The sequence below is a fragment of the Podarcis bocagei genome (assembly GCF_964188305.1).
Source record: "Podarcis bocagei genome assembly, chromosome: 14".
NCBI classification, from domain to species: domain Eukaryota; kingdom Metazoa; phylum Chordata; class Lepidosauria; order Squamata; family Lacertidae; genus Podarcis; species Podarcis bocagei.
In genome coordinates this window covers 32,105,225-32,133,210 of record NC_138139.1, presented here as the reverse complement: position 1 = coordinate 32,133,210, position 27,986 = coordinate 32,105,225, and the positions used below count along the sequence as shown (strand labels likewise).

The 27,986-nt window shown below is 44.3% G+C and overlaps 2 protein-coding genes and 1 long non-coding RNA gene across 8 annotated transcripts in view; 2 read left to right on the top strand and 1 right to left on the bottom strand.

Moving 5' to 3' along the window:
* The window catches only part of RAB26 (RAB26, member RAS oncogene family), a 113,072-nt gene extending 110,694 nt beyond the window's left edge, over window positions 1-2,378 (top strand). The window contains exon 9 of the mRNA XM_081170937.1: window positions 129-2,378. Within this exon, the coding sequence (XP_081027063.1) occupies window positions 129-231 (103 nt within the window). The 3' untranslated portion in view covers window positions 232-2,378. The remainder of the gene's footprint in view (window positions 1-128) is intronic.
* Window positions 2,057-10,439, bottom strand: LOC308573722. Of its 2 annotated transcripts, XR_014002156.1 has the most exons (6): window positions 10,297-10,439; window positions 8,562-8,642; window positions 8,233-8,292; window positions 7,516-7,718; window positions 4,720-6,845; window positions 2,057-4,686 (listed from the first exon to the last, which is right to left on the bottom strand). It is a non-coding gene; the product is annotated as an uncharacterized lncRNA (long non-coding RNA). The 2 variants fall into 2 exon arrangements; XR_014002157.1 differs by lacking the exons at window positions 2,057-4,686; window positions 10,297-10,439 and adding an exon at window positions 10,039-10,059 and having other exon boundaries at window positions 4,774-6,845.
* A 372-nt stretch (window positions 10,440-10,811) lies between these two features.
* TRAF7 (TNF receptor associated factor 7) overlaps window positions 10,812-27,986 on the top strand; it is a 37,609-nt gene continuing 20,434 nt past the window's right edge. The window contains exons 1-5 of one of the 5 annotated variants that reach the window (XM_081170879.1): window positions 10,826-10,972; window positions 11,152-11,221; window positions 22,921-23,038; window positions 23,251-23,308; window positions 24,654-24,745. In XM_081170879.1, the coding sequence (XP_081027005.1) occupies window positions 22,958-23,038; window positions 23,251-23,308; window positions 24,654-24,745 (231 nt within the window). In that variant the 5' untranslated portion in view covers window positions 10,826-10,972; window positions 11,152-11,221; window positions 22,921-22,957. Of the gene's footprint in view, window positions 10,973-11,151; window positions 11,222-13,609; window positions 13,758-18,975; window positions 19,121-22,920; window positions 23,039-23,250; window positions 23,309-24,653; window positions 24,746-27,986 lie in introns of those variants that run through there. The other 4 variants (XM_081170880.1, XM_081170878.1, XM_081170881.1 and 1 more) reach the window with 4 other exon arrangements.

Below are 27,986 nucleotides of genomic sequence, written 5' to 3'. Positions count from 1 at the left end.
GATGGTGCTATGCTGGTAGCAAACTGGTCCTTACCTGAGACAGGTAAGCAGGAGAAACGCCTTGTTGCAGGGCTGTGATAAGAGACATGGGAACCAGATTGATCAAACCGCTTGCATTTTGTTTCCAGGGAGCTGAAGCACAGATCTATGAAGCTGCCCAATGAGCCTCGCTTTAAACTCCACGACTACGTCAAGAAGGAGGTGAAAGGCGCCGGCTGCTGCAGGTCCTAGAACCCGCCTGGCCCATTTGAGGTTCCGCCCTTTGTACAAAGACTCGCAACCAGCGCCCCACGTCCCCTGCTGCATCTGTCTATGCCACTACATGATTCCTTCTTTGTGTCTGTGTGTTTGTCCAGGTGAAATTGGACATGTGGGAGCGCGGGAGGCGGAGGAGGGCCTGGGTGGCTTCTTTCCAGGAAGCCAGACACAGCTAAGAGGCTAAAAATAATAGATCTGTTGGGGAAGAAGGTAGCTGATAATTAACGGGAATTGTGGCAGCGAGTGAAGGATCTTTGGCAGCCTTCAAGCACAGGTGCCACTAAAACGAACGGGGTGTGTGGTTTGTGTGAATGGACATGCAACTCCTGTGCATTTTGGAGGTGCGCACGTAGGACGTTTTCCTAGGGGATGGCATTCCGTACCCCCTTTGATGTTAAGCTTTTCCCTGTTGGCAGCAACCTTTTTGGAATTGTGCTCCATGTTATTGTTACAGCTTCAGCAAGTACCCAGGCCTGGTACTTCCAACCCTTATAAGTTCTTTATTATTATTTTTCAAACTCCGCTGACACTGCGATATGTGCCCTGCATATGTAATATAGCACGCAGATCAAGGGCAGAATTTGGCATCCCTTAACTCGGAGTAGGTACCCTTATAAATAGGGTTTTTTATCATTATTATTTTGCGCTCCCTTGGCTCTGCACACCCCGTGTGGGGGAAACTGCTCACACCTCCCTAAATCTTGCACAGTTCTTTACATCCGAGTAAGGGAGGGGAAATTGCTGCTGTCTGCAACATATGGATCGCTTGTAGGAAGGGGAAAAAATCCCATGTTTTCTTCTTGGGTCACTTGACTGCTGGAAGTCCGACTGGCTCATTCCTGAGCGCAAACACTTTGGCTTCTTTTTGTGGAGGTAGGTTATAACACAAAGCTAACTGGTTTTGTATCTTTGAAGTAACTATTTTTAAAGTGCAATTTGTCTCCCACCGCTCGGTACTGTTTAACTCCCTTCCTGTGTCTCTCACGGTTGCTCTTGGATACAAGAGGGTCTTTTTCAAACAGCTGCAACGTCGTGTACAAACGCTTGCCCTCTCAGCTACTTTGATGGTGGTGCTGCCTGGCTTTCTTTTTATGGCAGGGGTTTGAAAATGCAGCGCTTTGCTCCCCTCCCCCCCCATAGAAGCAGGCAAGTGCAATGCCCGTGGGGGTTTGTGGGGTCTCCAGGAAGGGGGCTTTGCTGTTCTTTGTTGCAAGGGAAGCTGCTGAGAAACCACCTTGCCCGCTTCTGCCTGCAGCCCTCCCTGGCTTCAACCTCCCGTTGGCGTCAAGAAAAGGGAGGTAGCGTAGCTTCGTGGCCGAGAGCACAAGGTGAAAAGTCCCTGACTCAATAGCCATAAGCAAAATCTCACAAACTAGCCCCAGATCTTTGGCACAACACCAGCCCTTGACAGTACAGGAATAACCCAACACCTTACATTACCGTTGTAAGGATAATTGAGAATGTATATGAAGTGCTTTGTACACTCAAAGTGCTATATATATGTATATTTATTTATAAATACTAAGTTATCATGCTTTCTTTGGTACTGTGGGAGTTTTGTGTGTGTGTATGCTGCTCATTTTCTTTTACTTAAAAGGTTTATTCAGAAACAAAGGCCCTAGGCTGGATTCCTTTCCCCTCCTTATTGTTTCCGAGCTACTACAAGTTTCCTAAGGAAGACCACCTTGCCTCAGAGCCGGTTTGCATGCTCACAGCTCTCCTAAATGCTTCAAGGGTCACCTCATCGCAGAGGAAACCAGCCACATAGTATGTGAATTGGGCCAGTTTCATTTTTCCCCAATCCTGTACCATAGGAAAGCAACTGGGCTGCCTGCTGCTGGCTCTCGATCCAAACACTCCTTTGCAGAATTCTGCAGCTTGGCTTCCGCGGCCGCCACTTTGCAAGAGAAGCATGGACTCAAAAACGCTGCCTCTTTGCAGGGACTTGGGTCTGCCTCCTACATAGACTGGCTGTTACTGCCACCTAGCAAGAGAGGCCTGTCCAGTTCCCAAACAGTGTTATTAATGTAGTAAGAAAATGCTGCCTCTTGTTTATAGCTTTCTCTCTCTCTATCTCCCCCCACCTCAATATTCCTAATAAAAGACTTTTTTAAAACGTCGTTTTCCAGTCTCAAAAGCCTTAGGAAAGTAAAGCCAAAACTCCCCCTACAAGAACTTGCATTTTCCGCTTTGCCGATCTGAAAGAATCTAAAAGACCTTTGGGTGTAAGTCCTGGTAGTTCCACCACCCAAAGAACCTAATGTGTGGCATGTGCAGGGGCAGCTTCCAGGTGACAAAGTTTTGGAATTCCCTCTTCACAAAGATGCACCTGGCACCTACACTCGAGTAATGCTTTCATCATGTGAAGATGCACCTCTTTACCATGGCGTTTTGACACTCGAGATTTATATTCTTAGGATCCAGCCTATTCTCATCATTGTAATTTGTATTTTTGTGACCCCCCCAGAGGACTTTGGGGGAATGGCAGGTATTTCATTAAACCAGTAATAATGTCACCAACCAATTTAAGAGTGCTGCACTCCATCACCATACATGGCAGTTTATTTAAAACCTGCCCAGTGTGAGAATTTCTGAGATTCCGTCCCCACCTAAACTACAACCCGAGAGATCTGTTGGCTGCACCCTGATTTTCAGCTGGCGATCTGCAAAGAATCTTGTGCCAAACACCATTCTCGCCATCCATCATTCCAACTGGGGTGAGGGGGAGTGGAAGAGAAGAATCAGTACAAGCCTCAGACATTTAACTGCCACTTAGCACAAATCTGAGTGTTATTTTTCCTGTTGGCAAATAGGCATATTGTATAATGGAAACAACAGCCAAGGAAACAAATTTCACCCCCCCAAACCAGCTCTCCAGGAGTTCCAATGGGGAGACACTCAGCCCAACCTGGAATCATGACTGTGGGGCCTTTCGCATTCAAGCAAATACTATACCATTGGGGTACCTGCCCCCCCCCCTTATCAAATGAAAGTGTGAGAAGTTCAGCTAAGTTGGTGTCTGTGGTGTGAGATGAAGGATTTGATAATCCCCAAACACCCAGAGCCAGAAACCCTATTCAGAGGCAGATGCTTTCTGTGCAGAATACTTTTGCCCCTGCACATTGCGCAAACACAATCTGTTTCTTTAATAAGCTATTGTTGTAGTTGGGAAAAAAGGATATTGTTGCAAACTTCATCACCAAAGGCTCTTAAATATATATTTTTGCATGAGAGAAATTCAAATCTGCTCTTATTTTTGTGACTGGAGAACATTTAGCTTGCTAAACATACGTTTGATTAAAAAGCTCCTGGAAAACCAAAGGATTTTAAGTTTACCTTCTGAAAATGTCAGATATTATAAAAGCACAGCCTTTCTGATAAAATGTGTCCTAAGCATACATTACCTTGTAATAATAAAGCATTAGCTTATTTGGTTAGAGCAGGCATAGGCATGTTTTGGGACTACAACTCCCATCATCCCTAGCTAACAGAACCGGTGGTCAGAGATGATGGGAATTGTAGTCTCAAAACATCTGGAGGGCCAAGTTTGCCTATGCCGGGTTTAGAGCATGGTGCAGATAACGCAAAGGTTGTGGGTTTGATCAGCATACAGGCCACCTGCATTGCAGGGAGTTGGACTAGATGACCACGGAGGTCCCGTCTAACACTGATTCTATGATTCAGCAAGCTGCTTTCTTCTCATCTTCTGCCCACTTCTGCTTTTTAATCAAGATAGGTGTCAAAGGTCAGTCTCACAATGGTTATTCAAAGGTTTCAACAGAAGACATCTCAAAAGTCTAAAAAGTAAAGTTTTCTCAATAGTTTTTCAAAAGTTTCAATGAAAGACGTCCCAAAAGTCTCAATAACTGATACTACTGTTTCTTAATAGTCTTCATCAACCAGTATAGTGAGCACTGATCCATAGCATGAATCTTACTTACATATTCTTGTGAAAAATATTGGCTGATGAAGACTATTACGAAACAGTAGTATCATTCTGGAAACACCCCTTGAGACTTTTGGGACATCTTCCGTTGAAACTTTTGAAAAACTATTGTGAAAACTTTACTTTTTAGAAGTCTTCTGTTGAAACGTTTGAATAACCATTGTGACTGACCTTGGATGCCTATCTTGAACACATGGCTTAATGTTCTGTGCCACAGTCTGTTACATTGTATATATGAATACAATTTATTTCTACTTTCTGAATGATCTCATTATTCTATTACATATGCTCTAACAGTTATTAGCCTACGTGTTGGGTCTATATTTCTGTGACTGGTTCTCATTGCAACACAGGGGCTTGTTTTTGGCACTTCTGCTTTTTGACTTGTCTGTTATGCTCAGGCGGATCTGGCAAGCCCACGTGATGCATTCCAATAGAACCAGTCTCTGAACACTAATGAAAGCAAGTTCCTTCAAGCAGATCTTCATTTCCTTAGGGTGCTTCCTATTTGCAACCAGCATCTGCAGGGCAGCCGAATCCAGAGCAAAGCATTTTTTTTACACTTGCAATTAGATGTCAAAAATTGATTTTACAGAATATTTTATTAAACAAAATTTACAAAATCTTGCCAGAAAAACTTGCATTTATTTTATAAGCCAGGCAACACTAGAAAGAACAGATAAAAATTTACAGAAGGAAAATGTATTAAACAAAATTTACATTTTTGGCCAGGAAAATCTGCATTTCAGCATTCTCTGGCAATAGAGATGCCCTTTGTCTTTGAAGAGCACTGCCAGCTGTGCTGAAAACACTTTCACACGGCACACTTGTTCCTGGGATAGCCAGAAACCTCTTCGCAAGCACCTTCAACATTGGGAAGGATGCCTCATGTGCCTTCCACCACATCAGAGGGCATTCATCAAAGTCCACTCTTGGCATAGCCATATAGCTTCTTAGCTCTTTTTCTGCTTTCAATTCAGACAACGGTGCGAATCCATCTTCTGCCAGGTCCTCCTCTTCCTCCTCTAAATCAAAAATTTTCGCCAACCCTTTTTTTGGCTGAGGAGGCGGAGTACTGGGCTCCGTAGAAGCAGCACACAGACTACCATGCAAGTCTGCCATCTTCTTTATGGCCTCCTGCCTGACAGCCTCAGGAGCCTCCAAGAACCGCAGGCGAAACCTTGGGTCACACAGCGAAGCTAGACCTAAAGTGGTTGTCATAGGTGCACTTTCATACTTTTCTGACAGTGCACCCAAAATTTCATGTTTAATATCCTGCAGCAGCATACTGTCTCCCTCATCAGGCTGGAGACTTTTCTTAATTTGTCTATAAAGCGGCAGAACAGATGAAGCAGTGATATCATTGCTTCCGCTCAGAGTCGTGGTGATGTCCTCTAACACAGTAGTTGCAGACACAAAGTCTTGTATAGCAGAGATATCACACTCTTCCAACATCAAATGGTTTTTGGAGGGGTAACCCAGAAACATCTCACTCAATGCACTTTTGTTTTCAAGAAACGTTTGGCAGAGCTTAAATGTGCTCCACCATATTGTGGGACAAGCACTTGGCAAACTAACTTTCTCCATCTGAAGTATCTCTTGAGATCTGGCAAAGTCTCTTCTCATTTTCCAACTATGGCTAATGCTATTCTGCAGGTTTTTCAATCTTGTAACTGCCTTTTTCAGCTGTGTCAAGTTTAAAGCTCGGTTAACCCCAACAGTTATATTGTGGGCAAAGCAGGAAATGTGCTCTAAACCAAGCTGCCCAACTACTTTTACAATATTTGTACCGTTATCAGTAGTACTGCAAAATATATTCTTTACATCTATGCCCCATTCCGATAATGTGTCTGTGAGCATTTCACAAAGATTATCTGAGTTGTGGTCCTTCAAAATATGTTTACAGCCCAAGAAAGCATTAGTCAACTTCCACTCATCTGATATGAAATGTACAGTCACTGCCAAAAATTGAGTGCCTGCTACTGATGTCCAGCAATCAGTAGTGATGACCAGCTCAGTATCCTTTATCCGGCTTACTTCTCTCTTCATTTTCTCCACGGTGTCATTGTACAGTTTTGGAACTCCTTTGGTTGCAAAGTATTTTCTGCTGGGCAACTTATATCTTGGGTTTAGAGTGTTAACCATCTGGATAAATTTTGGGTGGTCCACTGTGTCGTAAGACTGCATGCATGTAGCCACATACTCTACGATTGCCTGAGTACAAGATTTTGGTGCCTTCGAATTGAGCGGCTGAACATCCAATGTGGTTTTCAGCCGTTTTTTAGGATTTTCTGCAACCGTTACTGCAGGCTCAGCAGCACTAACCGCTGTTGCGACTGGAGGATCATCAGCTTCATTACACGAATCGACGGAAATGTCTCTTGATGGAGAAGCCAACTCCCTAAATTTCAGTGGGTGGTGAAACTTGAGGTGGCTACTTAGATTTGTGGTGTTTCCGCCTTTCGCAGATACCGAATTCAAACATATCTTACAAATGGCGACATTATCAACCACCACACGGTCACTTTCATCAGCAGGCAAGCCAAAATGCACCCAAACGGCACTTTTGGTTTTGGGCTTGGCTACCAAATGGTGGTATTCAGGACATTTCAAAGAACGGCGATGATGAGTTACATATAATCTGGGAAAACATTAAAGAAAAAGAAAAATCTAATTTTGATGTATATGATACATGAAAAGCAACTCAATGATAGCATTCTTCAACTAAACAATTAAAGACTTCTGGAGAAGATATTAATGTCCTATATAGTCTTGGGGGCAACTTTAAAATTTTAGAAAGTAGTAGATGGCAGTGGAGAGCTGAGCCTGCACTGCGCAGGAATCAAAAGAAGCACTGGCTTCACGGTTTTTCCAAAATCATGATTTTTGCATAGCACACACACATCATGATTCATGATTTATTGCCACATCACATACTATGAAAATGCTATAATAATGTGGACTTCAGAACCGGTTTTGAATGATATACAGTGGTACCTTGGTTTACGAACTTAATCCGTTCCGGAAGTCCGTTCTTAAACCAAAGCGTTCTTAAACCAAGGCATGCCTTCCCATAGCAGCGGGGGAACAACTTGGATTAAGAACGTTGCAAACCTGGAAGTAGGTGTTTTGGTTTGGGAACTTTGCTTTGGAATAAGAGCATGCTTCACTTCCTGTTGAGTGTGTTCCATTTGTAAATTGGTTTAAGAATAGACTTCCAGAACAGAGTAAGATCGTAAACCAAGGCACCACTGTACTGATACATCGCCCAGCCCCCCTCACCAATTTGTTCTCTTAGCTGCAGCCCATACCTCATAACGTCTCGCAGAGTTGGGAGTTCAGAGGGCAACAATTCTCTGCCAGTTCCAATTAGATCGCTCACGTGAGTGGATGTCCCAAGACTTGTTCTCTGGTTAGAATCCATTGAAAGTCAATTCCCACTGGTTAAGGCGGTAGTAGTAGCAGCAGCAGCACTGACAAGAAATTTTTAACACAATGATGAAGATTCTTCAATCTGTGAAACAAGCAAATACAGCTACAGCACATTAGTGAATTATATACGTGTTTAACTGTAATATACAATTCAATATAAAAATATGTATAGTATATACATAAAAAATAAAATCAATATATAACTGCAAGTACTTGACAATTATTTAAATGTTTATGTAATTTTACACATTTTTTAAAAATAAGACAAATTTAAAATTAAGTTGAATTCCACACAAATGTTAAAAATGTTTGTATGTACAGTGATACCTCGATGTGAACGGGATCCGTCATTTTGAGCGTCTGCGCATGCGGCAAAACCCAGAAGTAATGCTTTCCGTTACTTCCGGGTCGCCGCAGAGCGTAACCTGAAAACGCTCAACCTGAAGCACATTTAACCCGAGGTATGACTGTACTTATTTAGCAAGCAAAACTAAATTATATTAATTCAACCAAAATATTTTTTTAATACCCAAGTCATGTTGCAACTTTTAGAACCCCTCATTTTTTGAATTTGAAAGTTGAAAAATTCAACACACCTGAATTAGGTTTGTGCCAACCTATTGGCACTCCACATATTCTGTTTGCTGGCCATTTTCCTATGAGAAAAACAATGGAATAATACAGTTATCTCAATCCACTAACATTGGCTGGAGTAGTAAATGCATCCCAATGGCAAAACTCAATGTATTTCTGGGACATTTTATGTCACAGGTTGTTTTTTTCCCCAAAAGGAAAACTGTAACTAGTAACAGGCTGAAATTTGGGGCTATTCATCCAAGGAGCACCCTCTAGTTCTACTTATGCGTAAAGTGCACAATGAAAAGTGTGTCTGGTAAATTTTCTTGGATGAAGGTTAAAAACTCACCACAAAGGCCTGGCACAACCCAGTGTCCTGCTAGATCACTTCTGATACCAACATAGTCTCTTCTCTTCTCCCGTGTGCTTCCTGAAGAAAATTTAAATAAGAAATAAGAATGAATAAAGTGCCAATAATACATTTTGTTTTCAAAACAGACAGGAACAAGGTTCTAGTTTGAAAGGAAGGTGCCTCTCTGAAATCAGCTTTTAAGCCTCAGCTCGTGCTCGTAATCAGTAAACTGCAACCAGTTTTCATACGAGGTGTCAGAAAATTAAGAGCTCATCATTGGCTGCTGTCTGATGGGCCTAACAGATTACCCACACAGATTTTCCAAAATCACAGTTTAGGCTCCTCCCTATCTACTGGGTTCATATCATTCAGTGGCAGCAAACACACCTGGAAAGGTAAAGGAGGAGGCCTTAACAAGGACGCCAGGGGCTGGACCTGGTCAAAGGGGGTCCAGCATCCCGTTCTGAGAGTGGCCAACCAGATGCCTTGAAGAATTCTGTAATCATCCTAGCCACACTCAGAAACAAATGCTTCTCACAGGTAGGAAAAAAGACCAAGGGAAGGAGGCCTCAACAAAGCCTTAAACCAGACTGGAGACCTACACATAAAATGAACTGGCCCAACACTCAACATTGATATGACTGTCCTGCTATGCTGCCGGAGAAGGATTTGCATCAGCAAGAGGTTGCAAGATCCTCCCTTTCTGAAACGTAAAGGGTCCTTTGCAGGATCTAAAGCAGATCACCCATTCCATGAGAACTATGAGGCATGAATGAGAGCTTTTACCACCTCCTTCAAAGTTCTAACTTTCATTAACTCATACAAACAGGTAAACGCATTGTCTCCTTTCTGGCCCTGCTACCAGAAAATCAATTCACCCTATCACCAATTGTGAGAGATCTAGCAGTTAAAACAGTGGTCTTTTAACTTTTTCAGAATATAAACCTGGATTTGGGGACCAATTTCATAATTTTGGGCCATGCAATTTATCTAGTGGCCTGGTAAGATCTCAACTAAGTAATGTTGCAGACCGGGTGCAAACCCTGCTCAGCCATGAAATTCACTAGGTGACCCTGGACCAGAGTATAAATATACAAACTGACACGTGGGAATTAAAAAAACTATGGGTGTCATCCAGTGTCAATCCCACTCAGAGCATAGCTAGAGAAATTACTAGACCGAAGACTGCCCTGTCCATTAATTACCATGGGTCTACTCTTAGTAGAGTCCTGCCAACCTAGGAGTTCGAAAGCACGTCCAAGTGCAAGTAGGTAAATAAGTACCGCTCCGACGGGAAGGTAAATGGCATTTCCGTGCGCTGCTCTGGTTCGCCAGACGCGGCTTAGTCATACTGGCCACATGACCCGGAAAAACTCTGCAGACAAACTTCGGCTCCCTCGGCCAGTAAAGCGAGAGGAGCACTGCAACCCCCAAGTCGTTCATGACTGAACTTAACGATCAGGGGTCCCTTTACCTTTTACTCTGGGTAGAACTAACAGTGACTGCAATTCTACACCAGGACGAGGTTTTCCATTCCTTACAGCATTTTCGTAATATTCCAAAGCTTTCAACAGGTCTTAAATAAATATAAAACATTTTAAATAAAAAACACAACAGCGCCTGTTCACACGTGATTGGTGCCCCTTTTGGAATGCTCTGCTGTTGGGTCAAGCGAGACTAACCACTATAGACCTAGAAACAGGCCTTTCCGCCCGCGTAAAGCAAACCTTACCGTCAACAGTTCGAGCGCAAGCGGGAAAAAGAACGCGCAAGCTCGTGGAATCGGCTTTTATAAACTCGACCCACTTCCCAATTGGCTGGTACTTGCTCAGGGACGCTAGCCAATTGCGTTGCCCTGTCGCACGACCTTCTGCAGCCAATCGTCTTCCTCCACCTACAGACTCTCTTTCCACTGGCCGGCGCAGTCTACAACTTCACGCCATTGCTCCCTCCCCCCGCCGCTATCATTCTCTCTCAGGACACTGGATTGGATAAGCCTAACGTGACTCAAAGTCGGCACAGCCATAGAAGCAAAAGAAATCAAGGTGGGGAGTAGACGGAGGCCTTCTCAGCGAGACCAATAAAAAAGCAGCCGGAAGGGTCGCGCGACACGCCGCTGGAGCAGGCGCTCATGGGAACTGTAGGCCGCAGGCCGCAAAAGAGGAATTTCGGTGAAGCGCTGCACTGGGAGGAAAAAACCACGAATCCCGGCAGCCTGAGCGGCGAGCGACGCGTGGGCGTCATTTCCGGCCCAGCTTGCTGGGAGGCCCAGAGGTGGGGAGCAGACAACCAGGCGCTTGGCGGTGCAGGAGCTGGACTCTGGCTGGGAGAAGGCGGGGGAGCCACCATGTGCCGGGGGGCCGCGCTTGGGCCGGCCGCCTCCTCCCCCCGCCACTCCCCCGCGTCAGGTGAGAGCGCGAGGGGCGGGGCCTGTGGGTGGCGAAGGGGAGGGGCCTGCTGAGGCGGGCGCCCCTCCCTCCAGGTGCTGAGGGGAGGAAAATATTATTATTATTATTATTATTATTATTATTATTATTATTATTATTATTATTATTATTATTATCATCATATTCTATATCTCGTCAAGGAGCTCAAGACGGTATACGTGACTTTTTCATACCCCCAAATGCATTTTATCCTCACCACAGCCCTGTGAGGTAGGTTAGGCTAAGGTAGCATTATTCATTTACTACGTCCTTTTTAGCATAATAAGGATATTGAGATTATATATATACAGTATACACACACACATATACATACTGCAATATATATGGCAGAATATATATGTTTTTGACTGCCCCTCCATTTTTATCCTCACAACAAACCTGTGAAGTTGGCTATGCTGAATATTAGTTACTGGCCCCAAGGTCTGTGATTCTGTTGTTGTTGTTGTATCGTATTCTTTGTCATTGTTGTCCACCCTCCCCGCTCCTCCCTTTTTCTCTACCCAACAACCCTGTAAGGTAGGTTAGGCTGAAAGATAGTCACTGGCTCCAAGGTCACATTGCAGTGTACATGGTTAAGTAGGGCTTTGAATCCCTGATCTTTGACCAATGCATCAGCCCCGTCTAGCATGTCTGTATAATGCTGTCTTCAAGAATTGGTGCCCAAGTTTGCTTGTTTATTCTCTTCTTGTGCCCTTTCCTTGTGTGTCCTGGCTTGGACTGTAAGCCTGTGGATGTGAATTGTCTTATTTTAACTTATTGTATATAAGTTGTTCTAGAGGGGTTTTGTTGTTGTTTTTTTGTTGAAGAGCACTACAAAAATGCTTTAAATCAGTGGGCAGAAAGAAGCATATTGAAATTTCTGGCAGGTCTCTGAGCAATTTCTTGTAGATTGGCAGGTACGTAATATATATGTTAGAATAAAATAAACTCCTTTTCCCTATAACATAATATAATAACTATAAACTATAATAACTGTAGCAAAATGCAACCCCACATTATAATAGTGAAATGAAGAAAGCTTTGTTGGGGGAGGGTAATCAGAATGAGGACTGGCGGTCCCCCCACCACCACCTTTGGTATTCTAATTAAATTTGGAGGCTCAGATTTCTTTAATTCTGGTCCTTCACACCAGGTTACACTTAGCAGATCTCTGGGATCTAGATGTTAAAAAACAGAGTAGATTCCACAGACTTGAATCCTGACCATACTTGCTTTAAATATATATATGTTTAATGTTGGTGCTGATTGGGATGGCAGTCCATTTGGGCACCCAACTGACTGCTCTAACTACTTCAGGGCAACCAAGGCAGTGTCTGATCCATACAAGGGCCTGCAGCTGGATTGCCACTGCCTTCTCAGGCACCCTGTCCAAGAAGTGAGTACAGTGGTACCTCGAGTTACAAACACCTCAGGTTACAAACTCGGCTAACCTGGAAGAGTTACCTCAAGTTGAGAACTTTGCCCCAGGATGAGAACGGAAATCGTGTGCAGCAGCAGCAAGAGGCCCCATTAGCAAAAGCATGTCTCTAGTTAAGAACAGTTTCAGGTTAAGAACGGACCTCCAGAACGAATTAAGTTTGTAACTACAGTGGTACCTCGGGTTACATACGCTTCAGATTACATACGCTTCAGGTTACAGACTCCACTAACCCAGAAATAGTGCTTCAGGTTAAGAACTTTGCATCAGGATGAGAACAGAAATCATGCTCCGGTGGTGCGGCAGCAGCACCAGGAGGCCCCATTAGCTAAAGTGGTGCTTCAGGTTAAGAACAGTTTCAGGTTAAGTACGGACCTCCGGAATGAATTAAATACTTAACCCAAGGTACCACTGTATTTGTGACTGGACAGTAGTTATTTAACACTTATGAGTGCTAAGGCGGGGCACACCAGAATCTCTTTCAAGGCAGATAGCACACAAAGCACTCCTGCAGCAAACCCCCCCCCCCCCCAGATTTGGAGGGCCTTTGCAGTGTACTTCAGAGTTGGAGAACCTGTGACCCTCCAGATATTGTTTCACTACAATTATCATCATTCCTTGCTGACTGAGGCTGATGGGGTTTGGAGTCCAATACTATCTGAAGGGTCATAAGTTACCCACTCCTGCTCTAAGTCTGCCTGCACACCATACATTTAATCCACACCCCTGAATCCTGGGCACTGTTGCACTCACAGGGCTACAATTCTCAGCACCCATAACAAACTATATCTCCCTTGATTTGTTTTCCTATCAGGTGTGGGACCAGTGATGTGCTTTAAAAGTGGGTACACAGCCTTAGTATTTTTATGAGATTCTGATTTTATAATTTTTACGGTGGACTTCCTTGAGTTTAGGACAAGTGTTACAGCAACTTACTGTTTCAGCCTTAAATTTGCAGGCTGCAAGAATGTATTTCATGGGTTGCTTTTAAAAAAAACCTTGATATGTTCAAATGGATGGGTGTTGTTGTTTTTTTATTAAAAAAAGAAACACTTGCCCTTCTATGAGTAAGGAGGGCTTCCCTTTCTTGGCTGAAGCCTGTTGGGAATGAGGAAGTGCTAGATGATTGGCTGAGGTTGGTAGGGGATTTTCCTGATGAATTTACATATCGCCTATTGCTCTGCATGCCTTCCTATTTACATCACTGAGAGAGCAGACTACAGCAGAGGCCAGCAGGCATGCAAGAGACATTTTGAAAGAGGGAAATCTTTGCCTGAGATCTTCTCTGTGGAGTGTTCTGCATGATTCAGCTCTAGGTCTGCATGTGAGGTAAAATACTTCCTCTGTGGACTCTCTCGCTCTCGCTGGGAAAATACTATGGCTCTGTGTGAGCCCATCAGCAGATCACTAAACTGCTGCCTAGATCAGAGAGAATTGGAATCAGTTGTGTCAGTTGAATAACTTGAGCTCAAATCAGTTTATGGACTTGAAAAACCTTCATGTTTTATTTTTCCAACTTAGATGCCACTATTCATCCTCACAGGCTCCCAAGGTGGTTAACTGTTTAGGTTCCTGTTAGCTCTTAATGGAGCTGTAGAAGGTTTTGAACTCTTAGGTGCCTGAGCAAAAGGATGGTTTGAGGTGTCCTGGTTCTGACTGGTGTTAAACTGTTTGCTGCTCTTTATTCCTACTCATTCTGGATAGCTGCTGACTGTTGCCTCCTTCCTTGGAGGAAGGTGCAGTGTTCTGCCTATGGGCGGTTGTGCTTCATAGTGGCTTTGTTTAACTTCCCTTTCATGCTTAGGAGGTTTTGTGTACAAGGAGGGCGTAAATGTCAGTGATTCCAGAGTTTTCATTTCTCAGGGCAGCTCTTTAAGCCAGCTGGTCTTTCACCCATTGGATGAAGTGCTACAGCTGTTTTCTGGGCTCTTGGGCCAGCTGAAGCAAAGGTTAGCCTTTGCTTTTTAATTTGGTTTAAGAACAAAGTTAAAGCAGACAGTTGAAAATCACCTATCATTTTCTTGCTTCTCTGATTTTGTTACCTTTTGAGATGCAAGGAGGCTAGGTTCTGGTGGATTGTGAAATGGTGCTGGGGGATGGAATGCAGTGTGCTGTGATTTGTCAAGCAATAACTAGCAAGGGTCCAGACCTTCCTAATGTGCAGGTGCAGTGTTAGAAACTCAGCATTATGGTTCCAGAAATTCATTCCTAATTGTACAGATAAAGTATAACTGATAGCATTCTACAGAATGGGGTATTAGCATGTGAGAACAGTCCAGATCCAAATCCAATGATTCCCAAGATGCACCTCCAGATGGTGGAGATGTCAGGTGCCATCCTGGCTGCTAGGCATCTTCACTTGGTCACAAGTGGTTGATAGCCAGATACAACCTGCGCCTGCCGCCTGACTACCGTATTTTTCGCCCCATAAGACGCACCGGCCCATAAGACGCACCTAGATTTTAGGGGGGGAAATAAAGGAAAAAAAAATTATTTCCCCCCCAGGTGCGCTGCGCTAATCCAGAAGCTTGGGGCAAGCTGAGGTCAGCGCGCCCCAAGCTTCTGCGTGCCGGCAAGCAGTCCGCTGCCGCCCCAAGCCTCCCGCACCCGGCAGGAGGTCCCGCTGGGTGCGCAAGGCTTGGGGCGGCAGCGGACTGCTTGCGCGCACCTAGAAGCTTGGGGCGTGCTGAGCTCAGCACGCCCCAAGCTTCTGCATGCCGGCAAGCAGTCCGCTGCCGCCCCAAGCCTCCCGCACCCGGCAGGAGGTCCCGCCGGGTGCGCAAGGCTTGGGGCGGCAGCGGACTGCTTGCGCGCACCTAGAAGCTTGGGGCGTGCTGAGCTCAGCACGCCCCAAGCTTCTGCATGCCGGCAAGCAGTCCGCTGCCGCCCCAAGCCTCGCGCACCCAGCGGGACCTCCTGCCGGGTGCGGGAGGCTTGGGGCGGCAGCGGACTGCTTGCGCGCACCGAGAAGCTTGGGGCCAGCTGAGCTCAGCCCGCCCCAAGCTTCTAGGTGCGCGCAAGCAGTCCGCTGCCGCCCCAAGCCTCGCGCACCCAGCGGGACCTCCTGCCGGGTGCGGGAGGCTTGGGGCGGCAGCGGACTGCTTGCGCGCACCGAGAAGCTTTGGGCCAGCTGAGCTCAGCCCGCCCCAAGCTTCTCGGTGCGCGCAAGCAGTCCGCTGCCGCCCCAAGCCTCGCGCACCCGGTGGGACCTCCTGCCGGGTGCGCGAGGCTTGCAGACACTCGCCCGAAGCAGGGGGAGCCCTCCAGAGGGCTCCCCGTGCTTCGGGCGACAGGCTGCCGCCCCAAGCCTCGCGCACCCGGTCGGACCTCCTGCCGGGCGCGCGAGGCTTGCAGGCATTCGCCCCATAAGACGCACCCCGATTTCCCCTTCATTTTTGGAGGGGAAAAAGTGCGTCTTATGGGGCGAAAAATACGGTAATTTTGAACACTGCCCAGGTGCATCCAGTATGAATGTGGGCTGTTTCTGGCTTTCTGCTAAGTTGGCGCATCATAGATGAGCTCTATGCATTAGTTTCCATGGGTATATGTGACCAGTATTTCATGCAGCAAGCATGTGAAATGTGAGTGACATGTCCTTAAGTACCTAGAGCAGCAGATTAGTCCAAACCCCCTGATAGAGGCCTCGTGTAAGGTTTTGCATGCACCATTCACAAGTAAATGTGTATTTACAGCAGCAGCAGCAGCATAGCAAATGTACCCTGAGTAGTGATGATTGCGGCATGGCAGAGCAGCTCTAACTGCACAGGGATGGAAGATACCTAGTGGTGCTGGCATAATCAATAATATAACTAGAGTCCTGTTGGAACTGATCAAGGGTCTCTCTAGCTCAGCATCCTTTTTCCAGTGGTGACCTTGCCAATGTGTCCAGGAAACCCAAAAGATAAAAATGCTGAGTGCCAGCTTTCACTCTTTAGGGATTACTTCTATGATGAATTATGAAAATGTTCAGCTGTTTCTTTGGCAGCATTGTAAAATGCCCAGGTGACTCAGCCTGACAACCACATGTGAAATACCTCTAAGGAAGTAATTGTGAACTGATTTCAGTGCAGAGTGTCTTGGCTTGGATTTGTTTTTTAGAGAGTTAGACATGAATTAGTTTCCATCCTTGCTCAGTCTATGTAAGCTTATATTTTTTAAAATTCTGTCTTTTCGTTGTTGTAAATAATACATTAGGTTCTCTCTTAAGCTTATTTAACACTGATTATAGTGGTACCTCGGGTTAAGAGCTTAATTTGTTCTGGAGGTCCGTTCTTAACCTGAAAAAGTTCTTAACCTGAGGTACCACTTTAGCTAAAGGGGCCTCTCGCTGCCGCTGCACTGCTGCTGCACGATTTCTGTTCTTATCCTGAAGCAAAGTTCTTAACCCGAGGTACTATTTCTGGGTTAGCAGAGTCTGTAACCTGAAGCGTCTGTAACCCGAGGTACCACTGTATATGCTTCCTAGTGTGGTTTGGGGAAAATCCTTGGTACCCTGTCTGCTGTGGCAGCTTGGAATTTGAGATATTTATTCACTTACTTTAGTATCGGGCTGGCAGTCTTGCTTTTGATTCTAGTGTCTGTAATTTTATTTTATTTTCTGCGATAGTAACAGCTTACTTAACCAGTTCTTAAATGCTTGGAATATTTCCCTTCCTCCGTATTCCATAATTGGGCTAAACTAATCTTTGCTGCCAGCAGCATAAGCTGGACCAAGCTTGAGCAACATTTTCTGGAACAGATCCAGTAGTAGTCCTTCAGGTTCATCTATTAACATGCATGTATTCATAAAACTGGTAATGATCTGGGGAACCTGTGACCCTTCAGTTGTTAGATGCCATCGGGCCAGTGGCCAGGGATAATCAGAACTGCAGTTCATTGACATCTAGAGGACACAATATCGCCCATTCTTCCTCTATTCCCAGACCATAGGAGAGGTGAGACTTGGACAAAATAGCCAGTTCCCAGAGAGAAACATAGGTGAGCCCTCAGTTGCCTTTCTCATACCTTGTTTAATCTTGCCTAAGAGGTGATACTTCTGAGTGGTTTTGAGACATCAAGATGGCTGCAGGCTGCACTTTTGACTGAAGAGCTTTTGTGGTACCCTTCCAGTATTTTCTCAGCAAAGGACAACCCCACTGATAACTAGCATGTCTATTTAAATAATCTCTGTGTTACTAATTTGCAACTTTTGTCAAACCAACCTGCCTTGTCAGTTGAAGGTGATTCTGTTGTGTTAGAGTTTGTTGAGCTTGAGTCTGAAGGTGCAGGAGACAGATCTATTTTCTCTGATGCAGCTTTGGTGAGTGCCTATGAGCTGCAGCAGAAGTTGGCTAAGGAAGCAGTTTCGTGGGCTATGGTCAGTGTTCCCAGGACAGTGCCTGGATCTGTGGCCTCTAAGTGCAGATCAACAAATGCAGGAAACGGAGAGCCCTGTGGGTTTTTTCTTTCTTTCACCATGAGTAACTCCGCTTCATTCTAGAGTCCTGCAATTGTTTGTTTTCTTCTGAGTAAACAGACTTGCAGCAAAGGAAACAGGAGGACACAAATACTACTGGAGTACATCAGATTTTATAAGGGGGCAGGGAGAAGGAAGTCTAAATGTAAATAAATCCATATAAATAATTCTATGACCAAAAAAATGGCGTAGGTTTCTTATGTACCAGCACATCACTTGGCCATATCCATCTGGCTGGCCAGAACTGAGAACAAATTGATGGAGTATTAAGCTGTCAATAGCTACTAGTCACAGTGGCTTTGCTCAGCCACCTCTGAATACCAGTTGCTGGGAATCACAAGTGGGAAGATGGCTGCTGTTGCACTCATACCCTGCTTGTGGGATTCTCATTGGTGCATCTGGTTGGCCACTGTGAGAACAGGATGTGGGACTAAATGGGGCCTTTGCTCTGATCAACCAGAGCTGCTTTTATGTTCTTAACAGAATGATGGCCTCAGTGGACCCTGATTGGTCTGACCCAGCAGGGCTCTTATGTTCTTATCCCTGTTCCTAATCATATACGGAGGTGGATGGCTTCCACCTCCTCGCTGGCATCTGATTGCCATCAGCAATGTGACTGACCGAAAGCTCGTTCTTTCAGCTTACTCTTTCAAGTTTTTTTTTTTTTGGCAAAAACAGAGAAGTAAATTAAACAAACAAACAAACAAACAAACAAAAAAGCACAACCCTGAGTTGCACAGCTGTCTTTTCCAAACAGAGACAGGCCGTGGGACCTGGATCCAGTCATTCCACCACCACCTCTTCAAGGTAGGGCTGCATGTTCTTCTTTGCCAGCTGTGGGAAGAGGCTACTCAAACTGCTTGTGTTCCTAGTGCAAAGTGAGAGGTTTGGTTTGCTGATGGAACAGGCAGGTTAGAACGTGGCTTAGCACATACAGTCTTGGGAGTAGAGAACACCAGAAGAGACTAGCTGCTGGATCAGATGGGGGGGAGGGGGCGATTTAGTCCAGCATCTTGTTCTCACAGTGGCCAACCAGATGCCCACAAGCAGGACCTGAGAGCAACAGCACTCTTCCCCGCTTGTCATTCCCAGCAACTGGTATTCAGAGGCATGCTGTCTCCAACAGAAGAGAGTAGGATTTACCCATCCAACTTGGTGGCCATCACTCCTTCCTGGAGCTAGGGCACTGTTGCTGGATAGGTGCTTCTGCAGAAAGAGAGCTTGTCTTCTTCCAAAGGTAAGATCAGAATATTATTTTTGTTTTTTAAACTCTCTCATATCAAATGTAACGGATTTGTAGAAAAGGCTTTACATCCTGAAAAAAAGAGGCAATGCATGTACTGTCGTAAACCAAGAAAAATTTTAATAAAATATTTTTTTTTTTTTTAAAAAAGGGATATGGGTGGCGCTGTGGGTTAAACCATAGAGCCTAGGACTTGCTGATCAGAAGGTCGGTGGTTCAAATCCCCACAATGGGGTGAGCTCCCATTGCTCAGTCCCTGCTCCTGCCAACCTAGCAGCTCGAAAGCACGTCAAAGTGCAAGTAGATAAATAGGTACCACTCCGGCAGGAAGGTAAACGGTGTTTCCATGCGCTGTTCTGGTTCGCCAGAAGCGCCTTAGTCATGCTGGCCACATGACCCAGAAGCTGTACGCCGCTCCCTCGGCCAATAAAGCGAGATGAGCGCCGCAACCCCAGAGTCGGCCACGACTGGACCTAATGGTCAGGGGTCCCTTTATATTTACCTATATTTTTTAATAATCACTTTAATTAGGAAAACAAAAAAATAAAAACACTTCCATAAGATATAAACAAGGCACACATCATTACAGTCAAGCCACCGTTATAAAATGAGTCAGGAAAAATTAATTAGATCTTGCCTATGACCAATTCTCCAGGAGGGTCATCTATTGGTCAAAGTAAAGCAAAACATTCCTAAGAGCAATGTAGCATTAAATAGTAGGATGTGCATTTAAAAAATAGGGCCATGTTTCCCAAGCTGCGCAAATCACTTAATTAAGGCATTCCTTAAATTACTGAGGTTTGTCACATTCTCCCTGACTTTGGAACTTCATTTGGTGGCCTCGCCAAGCTTCTACATACCCCCTCTCCACAGTTGGTGTACATACATTTGCTCCAGATGACACCACTTTATCTTTGGCGAGAGGTAATTAGATTCACAGCAGTTAGAAATTCACAGCCCCAACTTTTTTGGGGCAGGAAATCAATCCAAGCCTTTCCTGCTTATATTCCTGTTGGGCTTGCAAAATCATTTGCTCACCCCGTTTTTCTGCTGTCATATCTTGTTTAATCACCATATTTTTTGCTCTATAAGACACACCAGACCACAAGACGCACCTAGTTTTTGGAGGAGGAAAACAAGAAAAAAAATATTCTGAATCTCAGAAGCCAGAACAGCAAGAGGGATCGCTTCGCAGTGAAAGCAGCAATACCTCTTGCTGTTCTGGCTTCTGAGATAGCTGTGCAGCCTGCATTCGCTTCATAAGACGCACACACATTTCCCCTTACTTTTTAGGAGAGAAAAAGTGAGTCTCATAGAGCAAAAAATATGGTACTTACTGTGTCTGTGGAATGCTTTCCCTGGGGAGTTTCGCCTGGCACCTTCATTGTACACCTTTAGGTGCCAGGCAGAAACGTTCCTTTTTAACTAGGCCTTTGGTTGATTTGATTGATATCTTATGCCCTTTTAAAATGTGGGGTTTTGGAGGGGGGTTATTGGGTTGTTTTTATTTTGATTATATATTTTGTTGTCTTATATTTTGCTTTTGTTCTGTGAACCGCCCTGAGGCATCTGGGTATAGGACAGTATATAAATCATCATCATCATCATCATCTGCTTTTTCTGTGTTTGAAAGCCCACATGGCTGAGCATACAACTAGATGCTCAAGGGCCTATTCCTGGGGTCCTTCCACTTTTGTTCCTTCATCATGTTTATTTTGTGGAGCTCCTGTTTCATTTTACATGCCCTTTTAATCTATGAAAGTTCATCCCTTCTTTGGCTGCTGGTCTTAAACCCATTTCCAGGCTGCTATGAATAATCCAAGGATATTGGTAATCCCTAGTAAATCTCCCTCGCTAGAGATTCTTTCTTCATGGCATTGAAGGAAGTGCCTTTTTTGGAAGCATCAGAAACTCCATCCCTTGTACTCATCTCAGGATAAGTTGCAGGCTTCTTTCATCACGCACCTCCCTCATTTAATTTAAAAATTAGAGGCTACGGTAAACATGGCTGCTTAGCCACATTTTGTTTGACTCTTAAGTGATGTGTGTGAACCAGCTCAGAATGTTTCCTTAATAGCTGCAGCAAAAGAATTTGTAGAAAAATGGCTAGTATCTACTGCTCTTTAATGCAACGAAAGTGATTGGTTTCTGCTGCTTCTCACAGCAGCAAAACCCAAAGTTAATTTCCTGTTGAGTGAGGTACTACCTCTTTTTGCCCATCAACTTCAAAAAAATGTAATTGTCTCATCTGGTTGAAGTACACATTCATTTTGTGTTTAGCTTGGAAGTAGCGAAACCATTTCATATGCCACAATTTTTTTAATAGCACCCAACTCAAACCAAGGCTATACAGGGTGGGGGACATTCCTTTGTTTCCCTCTCCCCCCATGCCCTTTACGATTTTGGTTTCATTACTGGTTGCTTTGAGAATTTGAACCTAGTAAAAGGTGTTTAAAGAGCTGGAAAAAAGAGAAAGCACCTGGAAGCTGAGCTCTCTTGTAAGAATGAATTGTTAGTTTCTCTGTTACGGTGTTGACGGCTCCACAGTTTGCCTTGTCATTTTCTGAGCTGAACAGGGCAAGTAGAGTCCAGGAATTGCAGCTCCCTTAATTGATTCATGGTTTTGCTCTTGGCCTCTTCCCACATATGGCTCAGGTCACATGGAAGAGAAATGTTTTTGCAACAGAAGATCCAAGTGTGTTAGCCGTGCCTCCTCCAAGAAGCCAGCCCACACAAGGAGAGGTCCAAGCACCTAGGTACCTGGCTTTGTAGCACATCACAGAACAGCCTAATAAGAGGCCAGCTAGGTACGGCTTCCTTTCCTATGCCTGACACCTGACATGTGGGGATTGAACCCTGAGCTGTGTGTATAGGCAAAGGCTGAGCCTCCAGCTCCTCCCAAGCTCTGCCAAAGCACAACGCCTGAGAGAAGTTTGTATCAAGGGGAAGCACATCCAGCACCTGCCCTCTGGAAGGGCCGGATCTGGCTTCCTTTGGCATTTGTTTTACATGGTAACCTTTTGTCTTTTTGACCCAGTCAGACTCTTGGAGAAATGTTGGGAGTATTTCAGGTGGACCCACCATCTTCCATCTTTACTTGGATAGAAGTTGGACTGAGAGCAAATCTGCCATACAGTTCACCAGTTCAGACAATTATCTAGCTGTCGTTTAGATCATGGAATCATAGAAGGGAAGGGATGCCGAGGGTCATCTAGTCCAACCACCTGCAACGCAGGAATCTTTTGCTCAACATGGGGCTCTAACCCACAACCTTGAGATAACAAGTCTCTTGTTCTACTGACTGAGCTATCCAGCTGTTTCCCAACCTGGTGCCCTCCGAACATTTTGGAGTACAGTGCCCATCAGCCCAAACCAGCAGTGCCAGGTGAGGGCATTCTCTGTGGCAGCCCCTAAGCTGTGCACTCACTGTCTGGTGGTACCTTCAGTATACAGCTTCTGGTGAATACTGAAGACACACCTCTTTATCCTGGCCTTTGACACCTGAGATGTATATTTTTAGGACCCACCCTATTTCTGTGCTTGTCAGTTATTTTAAACTGCTTTAATATTGTATTTAAATGCTGCAACCCACCCTGGGACCTTACAGTGAAGGGCAGATAATTATGAATAATAATAGCAATAATGTGCTATTTTTTAAAATATTATGTTCTTTTAAAAAAATATTCTTAAGCCAGCTGTGCACAGGCTTGGTGCAGCACCTTTTGCATGTCTGAGATAGATGATAAATAAAGTATATTGTCCTTTAACAATGTTCTTTATTTTTATGTTACCAGAGGCAGCGTTTAGAACATTCAAATGTGGGGTTAGATTATGAGCGCCAGTAAGAACACCCGCTACAATCGTTTCCCCAGTGGTACAACAAACTGTGCTGCTTCAGAAAACACTAACGGGGTAAGAGAATGCAACATGAATTTGAGGGTGGGCCTTTATAGTCCTGGCTTTTGTTAGCTTACTTTCTCAATTTCTCAGAAAAATGGGCTGTGCCTCTCTTGACAGTCTGTGGTCGTATCCAGTCACCCCTCCTTTTACTAACCCTGGTTAACTGGTGCTTTCAGTCTACAGAAGACAGATTATGTGATGATGTGTTTCCTCTCTTTTTCCAGACCAGAATGGAGACAACTTTTGGGCCTGCTTTTTCTGCAGTGACTACCATCACCAAAGGTCAGTGTTGAGCAATCTCTAGTTATTATCACACTGCATTGAAGGGTTATAATTTTGCTTCTGTGCATTGAACAATGAAACCCCGCAGCATCTTATGTCACATCCGCAACATGTATTTATACACATGACTTTCCCCAAAGGTGCTGGGAATTGTAGTTCTGGGAGGGGTGAACTTCAGTTCCCAGGATTCTTTGTAGGGGAGCCATGTGTTTGAAATGTGTGATGTGAAAGTGTTTCACTGGATCACAGTGGTCAAAGTCCTCTCCCACATATCCACATAATGTTCAGCCCCCACAGGTGAAATGTGGAGGAGAGGTGCTCCCCGTCCGATGGGAGAATATACTGGGAGAGGCACCAACACCAAGAGCCATTTAGGGCTTTAAACATTAGCACTGACACCTTGAAATCAGACCAGTGCAGTTCCTTTAGGGCTGGTGTTGTATGATCCACTGTACAATGTTCCTGACAGCAGTCTATCCTCTGCATTCTGCAGTAGCCGTGGTTTCCATGCTGTTTTCAATGGTAATCCTATGTAGAACACACTGCAATAGTCTGTCGTATCTTGTGGAGTTGATGGAAGCAGCCAGATTTATATATCGCCAATGAATTGCAGTAGGCAAACACCACAACATTGTGTGCCTGGTGGTGTAGGAAGGTGGGTGCGGAATGCCCCTGGTGTCATAACTGAGGGGGGTGACCGTGGGGCCTGGCCTGCAGTGTGCCCAAGCCACACATCTCTCCTTGGGAGTGACACAGTAGCTCGGGCACCTGCAGGCTCCATTCTGCCCAAAACAGCAACGTGGGGCTTGCAGACTCCATGGAGGTTCCATGCAGCATGCTTTGCCCTGGCTTGCCCCGCCCCCGGGTGCAGAGCATTTGTGCTGCCCCAGGCGCCCAAGCAGCTAGCTACGTCGCTGTGTGTGCCGATCGCAGTTGTAGCAAGCTAAAGAAACCTTTCATAGGCGGAGCCAATTGAGAGCACCAGTTGGGAGTGCTTAATAAATACACATACCATGTGTGGCTGTAATGCCAACAGCCGCTAAGAGTAGGAGCATTCATCTTCAACTGTTTTTGAGTTTGCAGAGTTAAAAGCCTATGGAGGGGAATTGGAAGCTCTTGTTCCTTTTTGTTCTCTTTTTCTTTTATGTGTGTGGTTGGGGGAGTGCTATTTTTCCCCAAGAGCTGCTTCATTGGGAAATTGATCTATGGGTAGATTATAGAGCAGCCTTTGCCACTTCAGCTGGGGTGGAAGGCAGCAGGTTGGTGAAGGCTCTTCTAGAGACATCTGATCTGGTGTATAGAATTTGCAGAATGTCTCAGATGCCTGTCCTGGTTCTTCTTTTAGCGGACGGGAGTAGTACATTCAAACAGCATCGCCGGACACCCTCCTCTTCCAGCACACTCACCTATTCCCCTCGCGACGAAGACGATGGCATGGTACGTTCTTTGGCATGAAGGGTCACTTGCAGCTGGGAGAGGAATGGGGTTAGTGCTGTGGGAGGTGGCTTTGCCAAGCTGCTATCATGGACTCTGCAGTTCCCATAGTTATGTTTTCATTTTTCATTTTTTTAAAAAAGATATTTATTCAAGTTTCAGCATATTACAAAAATAAGAGAAAAAAACTAAAAGAAAAAAAAATGAAAGTACAAAGTAAAAATAGTTAAAAACAAATCAATTTGCTTGTTTCCCCGACCTCCTCACACCTCCCTTTTTTGTATTCCAGTTCAAATTAGTTAATTCAGCAAATCCTTTCCCTCTTTGGTTTTATCTTAGTCTTTTATCTTAATATATTATAACTTTAGATTATCACCTGTTAACAATCCATTTTTACATATTCCTTTATAACATTGCTGCTAAAAACCACTTCAATCCAACATCATTCTAACATTCATTAATTTTACAGTATTTCTGTAGATAGTCTTTAAATTTCTTCCAATCTTCTTCCACCGACTCTTCTCCCTGGTCTCGGATTCTGCCAGTCATTTCCGCCAGTTCCATATAGTCCATCATCTTCATCTGCCATTCTTCCAGAGTGGGGAAATCTTGTGTCTTCCAATACTTTGCAAGAAGTATTCTTGCTGCTGTTGTGGCATACATAAAGAAAGTTCTATCCTTCTTTAACACCAATTGGCCAACCATGCCCAGGAGAAAGGCCTCTGGTTTCTTCAGAAAGGTATATTTAAATACCCTTTTCATTTCATTATAAATCATCTCCCAGAAAGCCTTAATCCTTGGGCACGTCCACCAAAGGTGAAAGAATGTACCTTCAGTTTCTTTACATTTCCAACATTTATTATCGGGCAAATGATAGATTTTTGCAAGCTTGACTGGTGTCATGTACCACCTGTAAATCATTTTCATAATATTCTCTCTTAAGGCATTACATGCCGTAAACCTCATACCTGTGGTCCATAACTGTTCCCAGTCAGCCATCATTATGTTATGTCCAACATCTTGTGCCCATTTAATCATAGCAGATTTCACCGTTTCATCCTGAGTATTCCATTTCAACAGCAAGTTATAAATCTTTGACAAAATCTTGGTTTTGGAATCTAACAGTTCTGTTTCCAATTTTGATTTTTCCACCTGGAAGCCAATTTTCTTATCCAAATTATATGCCTCCATTATCTGATAGTAATGAAGCCAATCTCACACTTTATTTTTTAGTTTTTCAAAACTCTGCAGTTTCAATTTGTCTCCCTCTTGTTCCAAAATTTCCCAATATTTTGGCCATTTGGCCTCCATATTGAGCTTTTTCTGAGCCTTCGCTTCCATCGGTGACAACCACCTTGGGGTTTTATTTTCAAGTAGGTCCTTATATCTTATCCAGACATTAAACAATGCTTCCCTGACAATATGATTTTTAAATGCTTTATGTGCTTTGACCTTATCATACCACAAATATGCATGCCATCCAAATACATTATTAAAACCTTCTAAATCCAAAATGTCTGTGTTTTCAAGAAGCAGCCATTCTTTCAGCCAGCAAAAAGCTGCTGATTTAAGGTCTGGCAGGGCAAATCCACCCCTTTGCTTTGTGTCCGTTAGTATTTTAAATTTTATTCTAGGCTGCTTGCCCTGACAGACAAATCTAGAGATATCTCTCTGCCACTTCTTGAAACAATCCATTTTATCCAAAATTTGCAATGTTTGAAACAAAAACAACATTCTAGGCAGTACATTCATTTTTATCACAGCAATGCGGCCTAGCAGTGAAAGCTTCAAATTTGACCAAATTTCTAAATCTTTTTTCACTTCAGTCCAGCATTTTTCATAATTGTCTTTAAATAGATTCCCATTTTTAGCTGTCATGTTAATCCCCAGGTATTTCACTTTCTTAACCACTGTTAAACCTGTCTCATTCTGAAACCTCTCTTTCTCAATCGCTGTTAAATTTTTCTCTAAAACCTTTGTTTTTAACTTATTCAGTTTAAATCCTGCAACCTGACCAAATTCTTGAATCAGTTCCAAAACACTTTTAGTACTAGATTCTGGCTCCTGTACTGTCAATACTAAGTCGTCTGCAAATGCTCTCAATTTGTACTGTTTAGCTCCGACTTGTATAGCTTTAACCAATTGGTCCCTTCTAATCATATTCAACAGGACCTCCAGGACCGAAATAAAAAGCAATGGGGAGATTGGGCAACCTTGTTGTGTCCCTTTTTCTATCTTAAATTCCTCCGTCACCACGTTATTAACAATTTAGCCTTTTGTTCTGAGTAAATTGCACTTATACCATTTCCAAAACCTTGACCTACCCCCATCCCCTGTAGGTTCTTCTTCATAAAACTCCAAGAAATGTTGTCAAAAGCTTTCTCCGCATCCACAAATATCAAAACTGCCTTGGTATTAATATTCACTTGTAATTTTTCTAAAATATTGATTATGTTTCTCATATTATCAGACAAGTGTCTACCCGGGAGCATACTTATGTTTTCAAGTCCCAGTTTCTGGTTGCCTGCTTTTGTTCCCTTCACTTCAACACCACTAGAAGGTGCTCCTCTGCACATCAATTCTGTGCTGTGTGAAATGGAATGTAGGTACATAAGCCCGACACTGTGATCCATTGGACTGTGCCACCCACAGACCTCCCAACTGTGTTCATGTCTGTCTGCTTCCATGGACCTTGAGCAGGAGGCTTCCATCGTAGGGAATGTATTTGCAGCTGTCAGGGTGCAGACCTCGCCTGTGCTGTTATGGTTTCTTACCTGTAGTTTTCCAACAAATACATGTCTGCTGACAGGCTTCGGACTATGGTCTCAGCCTAGCCTACTTCACAGGGCTGCTGGAAGAATAAATGAGAGTAGATGGCTTCAGCCAGACATTGGTTGTGTAGTGCAGAGCAATGTGTTAAGTATTCTCATGTGTGTACACACATAGAGTGCGCACTTAGGCTTGCCCGGTCACAATGCTGCAGTAACAGTAGAAGCCACAAGCCCCGCACCCCCCAAAAAATCAAGCTGTAGGCCTAGCATCCCTCCAGATTGGATTGCTGAAACATGAAGCTGCCCTTTGTCTGGAAATGTCAATTGGTGTGAAAAGCTGCTGTTATCTGGGGTGTGGTGGTTTGAATACTTTACCTTAGTGTTCCATCAGCACTGGTTATCTCTTCATTTCTGGGCCAAGTTTAAGGTGTTGCTTCTTACCATTGTGCTGACAGCTGGCTTTTCTTCTTCTG